Source organism: Arabidopsis lyrata (assembly GCF_000004255.2).
Source record: "Arabidopsis lyrata subsp. lyrata unplaced genomic scaffold ARALYscaffold_8, whole genome shotgun sequence".
Lineage (NCBI taxonomy): Eukaryota > Viridiplantae > Streptophyta > Magnoliopsida > Brassicales > Brassicaceae > Arabidopsis > Arabidopsis lyrata.
Window position 1 is genome coordinate 3,457,989 of NW_003302548.1, and position 8,947 is coordinate 3,466,935.

An 8,947-nucleotide genomic window follows, 5' to 3' on the forward strand; every position below is an offset into this window, starting at 1 on the left:
ACTCAAGTCATAATTAAATCACTTGCAAAAGTTTCACGTCCTCTATATGGTTTAGAAAGATATATCAACTAGTTTATGAGGAAAATCTTCCATTCCTTGGATTTGAAGTCTTATGATTGTCTTTTTCTCCATATTGTAGTAGAAGAGGTCGAAAGGCACAATAAAGGACGACGCCAACACAATTTCATTTGTATGAGTCACTCCAACAAAGCGTAAGTAAGCACCCCTTCGCAAATTCTGCGCCAAAGCAGGGAACACACATGTATGCTTCGACCATTCTTGCTTATCGACATCTTCTTGAACCCACAATTCAATACTATCACTTGTTCCATATATAAAGCTAGACTTAACTAAAGCTAATTTACTATTGTAGTTTATCAGGTTTTGAAAACCCTTTCGAATGAAAGTTCCATACTTTCTTCAATAAATCTCAACTTCTCAGACTTAACATCAAAGCAAACGACCATGAGATCCTCTAAAAACCCAGTGATTGAAGCTATGTAATACAAAACACCATTAATGCATACATGTTTAGAATAATGGATATGAGGTCTGCAAGATTTGATCATTCTCCATGAAGGTTCTCCAATTCCTAATGTCAGAACTTGATACTCATCAAAACCATCAGACCGTGTTACTGACAATACCTTGTATTGTTTCTCAACCGGATCATACCCAAAATAGCTCATCACCCACACACTACTCGTTTCCACTTTTGGTAAGCTTAAGCATTGTCCCGTGCTAGGGTTACATAATACATATCACCTGAACAGTTTCCCCCTTTTCCTTCCGCAAAAGTTTTAGAAGGATCAAGCCATTGACATGATTACAAATTTCATAGTTATAATACATATCCTAAGGAAAACTCATATGATAACTGGCGACTAGAGGAGACGAGTTCTCATTCGGATTTTGAGGTTGAGGTGACGAGTAGAAGACTAACTTACTGTCTTCTAAGCAGGCGAAGAATAGTTGCGGTCGAGCCAAAGACATGTTGAAGAATAGCTCGGTGAAATCTGGACGACGAAGTATGGAACTCTAGAATCGAATACTTAGATCAAAAGATAAGAAAATAACTCTTTATTAACTTTAGAAATAACTCAAACTAAAGCTTCTCTCAATCTAACTCTCAATTCTCTTAAGGTTTACCACAAGCTTTGGCAACTCTTATATAGAGATACAAAAGATCTAATCTCAAACAAACTATATCTTGTTTTAGATAACTCCTAAAACATATATCAATGGATAACTCCCAAAGATTTGATAATATCTCTTATTTTAAACCAATAACTTATCGCACAAGTTACTTCTTTTCCAAGCTTAACCCAACATTCTCCCCTTTAAGCTTGGAAACTTCCATTTGCACATCTCGAACTCCAATAAGATCTCGCATCTCCTTATACTTAGTCTTTCCAAGTGCCTTGGTTAAAATGTCCGCTCTTTGTTCTTCACTTGAGACATGTTCAACCACAATTTGACCATTCTCCACACACTCCCGTATAAAGTGATACTTCCGGTGAATGTGTTTGCTTCTGCCGTGAAACACTGGATTTTTGGTGAGTGCAATCGCCGACTTGTTATCAACCCGTATTGTCACCTTCTCGCATGTTGTCCCTACAACTTCAGCAAATAACTCTTGGAGCCAAATGGCTTGTTTAGCTGCTTCCGTAGCAGCCATGAATTCAGCCTCACAAGATGAGAGTGCTACTACTTGTTGTTTTTGAGAACACCAAGTAATTGGACACTCGTCAAGATAAAAAACATGACCTGCGGTACTCCTACCATTGTCAACATCCACGCTATGACTGCTATCGCTATAGCCCACTAACCCCGACTTGGATCCATGTTTAAAGTATAGACCATGTGAGAGAGTTCCTTGAAGGTATCTTATCACTTGTTTCAGCACGGCTCCATGTGACTCCTTTGGATCTTGTAAATAACGACTCAAGATACCAACAACATAAGAGAGATCCGGTCGAGTATGTAGCAAGTATCTAAGACATCCGATGTTCCTTCTATAATCCTGTCCATTCACTTGTTTTTCATGGTGTGCCTTTGACAATTCTAGACCTGCAATTATGGGTATGTGAACGGCTTTACACTCACTCATTCCTGCTTCTTCTAAAATTTTCTTTGCATATCTCTCTTGTTTCAAAACAAATCCATCTTCTTCTTGAGATACCTCAATCCCAAGATAATAAGTGAGTCTTCCTAAGTCACTCATTTCAAACCTTCCCGCCATTCCTTTCTTAAACTCAATGATCATCCCCAAGTTAGATCCTGTGACAAGCAAATCGTCAACATATACCGCCACCACCAAGATATTCTCACCTTCTTGTTTTCTGTATAAGGACGGTTCCTTGGAGCACTTTTGAAATTTTAATTCCTTAAGAATCTCATTTAACTTAGTGTTCCAAGCCCTCGGTGCTTGTCGCAGTCCATAGAGAGCCTTATGTAGCTTGTAGACCTTCCCTTTACTCTCTTTGGTTACAAAACCTTCAGGCTGAGTGACATACACATCCTCTTTCAAGTCTCCATGTAGGAATGCAGTCTTGACATCTAGATGGTGCACTTCCCAAGAGTTTGAAGCAGCTAGAGCAATGATAAGCCGGACTGTTTCAATGCGGGCTACAGGAGCGAACACTTCATCAAAATCGATACCATGTTTCTGTACGTAACCCTTGGCTACGAGTCTCGCCTTATGCTTGTTTATGGTGCCATCGGAATTTCTCTTTAACTTGAAGACCCATTTTAATCCAATTGGTTTAACATTCAAGGGAAGATCAACTAGACTCCAAGTCTTATTTTTGTTTATAGAGAAAATCTCTTCTTCACATGCGTTTCTCCATTCCTTTGACTTAGAAGCTTCGTTAAAATCCCATGGTTCCTCGTTAACCATCATCAAAAGTTGCTCTCCTTCTATCTCTGCCAATAACACATAATCATTAAGGTAAGTTGGCTTTGTGATTTGTCTTCCGGATCGTCTTAGCAAAGGCATTGGTTGATTTGTGAGTTCTTGCTCTGTTTCTTGTTCCGTTTCGTCGAGCACAGCATCATCTCCTTCACTGTCACCGTTATCCTCACTTTCTTCTCTGTTTTCCTCTGTTCCTGCGGCAGTCTCAAAGTCTCTAACTCCATGATTCCCGAATTCTCCTAGGCTGAGAGTGAACATCCACGAGTCACCGTGATTTTCTGAGTTTAACATGTTCCACTTCCAATGTTTGTTTTCATCAAACACTACATCACGACTCACTGTAACTCTGCGGCTTGTTGGATCAAAAAGTCTGTATGCCTTTGAGCCAGGCTCTGTCCCGAGATAAACTAACATCTTTGACCTATCATCTAGCTTGCGGAGATGCGGAGCTTCAATCTTGGCATAGCAGACACACCCGAAAATTCTCAAATGCTCAACATTAGGTTTTTTCCCCTTAAGCGCTTCATATGGAGTTTTGTCAGCTAAGGTCCTTGTACCAACTCTGTTAATGAGATATGTAGAGTGTCTTACTGCCTCACCCCAGAGATAATTCGGCATTCTCATGTGTTTTAATATGCTTCTAGTCATCTCTAGTAGTGTCCGGTTTCGTCGTTCTACCACTCCGTTCTGTTGCGGTGTGTAAGGCGCTGTCAAGTGTCTGTTAATTCCTTCTTTTTCACAAAAACTCTGAAACTCTTGGGATACGAACTCGCCTCCTCTATCAGTTCTGAATGTCTTGATTTTTCTTCCGATTTCTTGTTCTATCATTGCCTTAAATCCTTTGAATTTTTCGAAAGCCTCACTTTTTTCTGTCAACAAGATAGTCCACATATAGCGAGTGTGGTCATCGATTAGTACAAAGACATACCTCTTCTTTGCTGCTGTAGCCGGAGAGATTGGACCGCATAAATCCCCATGAACCAGTTCTAGTGGCTGCGACGCACGATACGCAGTAGCTTTTGGAAAACTTTGCCTTGTTTGTTTACCAAATAAGCAAGAGGCACAAGTTTCTTTCTCTTTCGGAGCACCAGTTATCCCTACAACCAATTCCTTTGCTACCATCGTCTTTATGGTTTCGAAATTAACATGTCCTAGGCGAGCATGCCACTTTGCAGAATCGCTTGTTACTTCAAGCTGCAGACACTTTGTGTGATCAACTTCTAAATCGACTTTGTATAGTCGATTTCTTGACCTTGTTGCCTTCACCAATAGATTTCCATCACTATCATGTAGCGTCAAAAAATCTTCTTTCATTCTTACTTCACACCCTGCTTCTGTAGCTTGACCTAAGCTAATGATGTTGCTCCTAAGCTCCGGTATGTAATAGACATCAGCTAGCACCCGTCTTTCTCCTTTTTTGCTAACAAACAAAATCGAGCCCTTCCCCTTAATGTCAATCCTCGAGTCATCACCAAACCTTACTTTTCCTGTGACTGACTCATTTAATTTGCAAAACCATGTTCTGTTTCCTGTCATATGATTACTGGCGCCATTGTCTAAAAACCAAGCATTGTTTGAGCACACTTCAAGTTCTTTAGGTCTCACATTTTTTTCATTAAGGAAAACCACTTCATGCATCATAAGAGACTCAGCCTCTTGTGTATCATCTTCTTCCTCCTTTTCTTCCTGTTGAATGAGTTTGAGTAGCCGTTCTGGACAATTGGAAGCATAGTGCCCAACTTTATCACAGCGATAACAAGTTACTTTTGCTTTGTCTCTCTGTTGGTAACCCTCTCTCTGTTGGTAGCCAAAGCGTCCTCGTCCCCTTCCAAAACGACCACGACCTCTTCCTCTACTTCCTTCTTGCGATCCAAAATGAGGCTGTGAGTCCATGTTAGCATACATTAGCTTGCCTTGATTCTCCTGCGAGTCCTCTTCAGCATCAATCCGTTCTTCATAGGTTTTAAGTCTTCCCACGATGTCTTCAAAGGTAGTTTTCTTAAGATCCAGAACTTGTTCAAGAGCAGCAATGATGTGTATGTATTTCTTTCGTGGCAAGCTTTTAAGAAATTTCTTTACGATCTTAGTTTCTTCAATGTTTTCTCCCAGTGAAGCCGATTTTGTTGCTATTTCTGACAGTTTGCCAACAAAGTCATCAATCGTGTCATTCTCCTTCATCTTTAACCTATCAAATTCAGCCATAAGAGTCTGTAGTCTTGCTTCTTTGACCCGTTCAGCACCAAGGTTTCGAGATTTGATGGCTTCCCAAATAGCTTTTGAGGTCTCATGCTCTCCTACTTGCAAGATCAACACTTCGGGTATGGACTGGAACAAAAGAGCTCGGGCTATGTCGTTCTTCTCAACATCACCAGATCCAGGATCTATTGTGTCCCAAACTTTGTGTACACGCAACGCCACCTTCATCCTCATAGCCCACACAGTGTAGTTTGAGGAAGTTAACATCGGACATTGAATGACCGACATCCCTACCTCTTTAGGTTTGTTTGCTACAACGATTTCACTCATGATCGAATATCAAAAACCCTTAAGGCTCTGATACCAAATCTAGAATCGAATACTTAGATCAAAAGATAAGAAAATAACTCTTTATTAACTTTAGAAATAACTCAAACTAAAGCTTCTCTCAATCTAACTCTCAATTCTCTTAAGGTTTACCACAAGCTTTGGCAACTCTTATATAGAGATACAAAAGATCTAATCTCAAACAAACTATATCTTGTTTTAGATAACTCCTAAAACATATATCAATGGATAACTCCCAAAGATTTGATAATATCTCTTATTTTAAACCAATAACTTATCGCACAAGTTACTTCTTTTCCAAGCTTAACCCAACAGGAACCCCAATGCTTCGATACACATCGACATATCGCTATAGACTTAAATGGCAACCTCGAGAATATCTCGATAATGAGATCAATTGGAATCGGCAATGAGTTTTCTCTTTCATTCTCTGAGCTCTTTGGTTGCGTGTTGCGTAAGGTAATGGTTAGATGATCCTCAGATACGTTTTGCGGCAGATAAGGTATCCATGGTGGATACGTGATAAAGGAAACAGAGTAAGCAAAACAGAGTAACTGAAGTTTATTGATAAATCGCTACAACGTTTACAAGAAACGCAGTATGATCATCTCACCTGCAAGAGTCTCTCAACGAGGATCTCCAGCAAAACGATGAGGAAGAAAACCAGAACTTTCTAGAAGATTACAATGAGATTATTTTTTGCATAAGAAAACTGTGAGCTAAACACATGCTCATATAATGCCTAAAAGTAACGACGTTAACAACGGCTTCCGTCACAGAGAATCTTTTAGCCTCCAGCTCACCACTCCGCACGTGCCCTCCGACTTCACACGTGTGTTGTTGACCTTCTAGAAAGCTATATCAAAGCTTCCCCTGTCGAAGAACCTTGACCACAAGGTTCAAAGGAAGGAAACTTCTTCTGCAAGTCAAACAAATATTCCCAAGTAGCTTCTTCTTTGGATTCATTTGTCCACTGGACCAAGACCATAGTAGCAGCACGGCCCTGACGCTTAACCATTTTTCGTTCCAGAATAAGTGCAGGCTCCTTAATGAAAACATCAGAAATGATAGAGGGAAGTTGAGTCGAAGTGAGCACATTACCAACTACTGCTTTGAGTTGCGAGACGTGAAAGACAGGGTGAATAAGTGATCCCTGAGGAAGCAGTAGTTTGTAAGCGACCTTACCACAACGGTCAACCACCTTGTAGGGACCATAATACTTCGGAGCTAGCTTTGCATTAGAGCGCATAACCACAGAACCCTGACGGTATGGCTGGAGTTTGACAAAGACATAGTCCCCAATGTCAAAGTTTCTTTCAGAGCGATGTGAATCCGCTGCTTGTTTCATCCTGTGTTGTGCTCGTAGAAGGTGAAACTTCAGGACCAGCAACATGTTTTCTCTTTCTTGTAAGCTTCTTGCCACCACAGCGACCTTAGACTCACCAGGAAGGTATGGAAGGTGTATTGGTGGAGCTTGTCCATATACTGCTTCAAAAGGACTAAGATGAGTAGAAGTGTGGAAGTTGGTGTTGTACCAAAACTCAGCCAAGGGTAACCAGTTGCTCCATAATTGAGGTTTGTCACTACACATACAGCGCAAATATGTCTCAAGACACCTGTTGACCACCTCAGTTTGCCCATCACTCTGAGGGTGGTATGCGCTTGAAAACTTCAGATCAACTCCTTGTAAAGAGAACAGTTCCTGCCAGAATGTGCTAAGGAACACTGTGTCGCGATCACTCACTATTGATTTTGGACAGCCGTGGAGCTTAAAAACATTATCCAGAAACACTTGTGCTACAGTCATGGCAGTATAGGGGTGTGCTAATGCCATGAAATGCGCAGCCTTAGTCAGCCTATCAACAACAACGAAGATAATTGTTTTACCAGAAGAAACGGGGAGCCCATCGATGAAATCCATGGAGATATCAGACCAAATGGTATCAGGAATAGGAAGAGGCTGGAGAAGACCAGGAGAGGCTGCAGTGTCATATTTGCACTGTTGACAGACACTACAACTTCTTAAGTAAGCTTGTATATCATTTGCCATCCCTTTCCAATAAAACAATCCTTTGACCTTTTGATAAGTCGCATCGCGACCCGAATGACCCCCTGTTCCAGAGCAATGCATCCATTGGAGAATAGAATTCCGCAGTGTTAAGTCTTTAGGGACCACAATCTTGCTTTTACGGCGAAGAATAGACTGAGACCAGGAGAAATGTTTCTTAACAGAAGGATCTATTTGTAAATCTGCAAAGAGTTGCTTTAACTCTGTATCAGTCTCATAGTGAGCCTGAATATCTTTTAAAAGATCACATTCCAGAACGGACATCGCCATGTGTAGAATCTCTGCTCCTTCAACTCTAGACAAGGCATCAGCTGCCACATTTTCTTTACCTTGGCGGTATTGAATCTCATAATCAAATTCCAAGAGCTTTGGTAACCATTGTTGCTGAATAGGCGTGTTTAACCTCTGCTCCAATAAATATTTTAGGCTACGTTGATCAGTTTTGATGATGAAATGGTTTGGTAGCAGATAGTGTCGCCACTTTTGCACTGCAAAGACAACAGCCAGGAGTTCTTTCTCATAAATGGAGAGGTTCAGTTGCTTCCCCTTCAAATGGCGGCTAATGTAAGCCAAGGGATGACCTTCTTGCATCAATACTGCTCCAATACCCATCCTGCAAGCATCAGTCTCTACCAAGAATGGTTTGTCAAATAGGGGCAAAGCAAGAACATGTGCTTGACATAAGGCAGTTTTCAATTGTTGAAATGCATCCAAAGCTTCCTGTGACCAGACAAAAGAATCTTTCTTCGTCAAAACTGTCAGTGGTCTTGCAATGGTGCCATAATTTTTTATGAAACGCCTGTAGTAACCAGTAAGTCCCAAGAATCCCCGTAGTTGCTTGAGATTGGTAGGAACTGGCCAATCCTGAACTGCTTGGATTTTAGTCGGGTCAGTAGACACTCCACCTGCAGCAATGTAATGACCAAGATACTCCACCCTAGAAGTAGCAAAGGCACATTTGCTTTCTTTAGCATAGAGGCAGTGTTCTCTCATTTTGTTGAAAACTAGTTGCAGATGACTGAGATGAGTATCTAGTGATGAACTGTAGATTAGAATGTCATCAAAAAACACCAAGACAAACTTCCTTAGAAAGTCTTTGAAGACTGAATTCATGAGCCCTTGAAAGGTTGCAGGGGCGTTAGTCAAGCCGAAAGGCATTACCACATATTCAAAATGCCCACTATGTGTTTTAAAAGCTGTCTTATGAATATCAGCAGGTTCCATGCGTACTTGGTGATAACCAGCCCGAAGATCGATCTTAGAGAATATGCAGGAGCCTCCTAACTCATCCATAAGATCCTCAATAAGTGGTATAGGGAATCTATCTTTAATGGTCAAGCCATTCAGACCCCTATAATCCACACATAGGCGCCAAGAACCATCTTTCTTTTTAACTAAGACTACCGGTGCTGCATAAGGAC

At 40.9% G+C, this 8,947-nt stretch overlaps 1 protein-coding gene across 1 annotated transcript; it reads right to left on the reverse strand.

The window, feature by feature from the left end:
- On the reverse strand, positions 1 to 1,017 carry LOC9301443 (F-box protein At5g65850). Its single transcript, XM_021016343.1, has 2 exons — positions 413 to 1,017; positions 1 to 224 (listed from the first exon to the last, which is right to left on the reverse strand). The coding sequence occupies exons 1-2, from the start codon at positions 687 to 689 to the stop codon at positions 52 to 54; spliced, it is 450 nt and encodes a 149-aa protein (XP_020872002.1). The 5' UTR covers positions 690 to 1,017; the 3' UTR covers positions 1 to 51.
- Between the last annotated feature and the right edge of the window lie 7,930 nt (positions 1,018 to 8,947).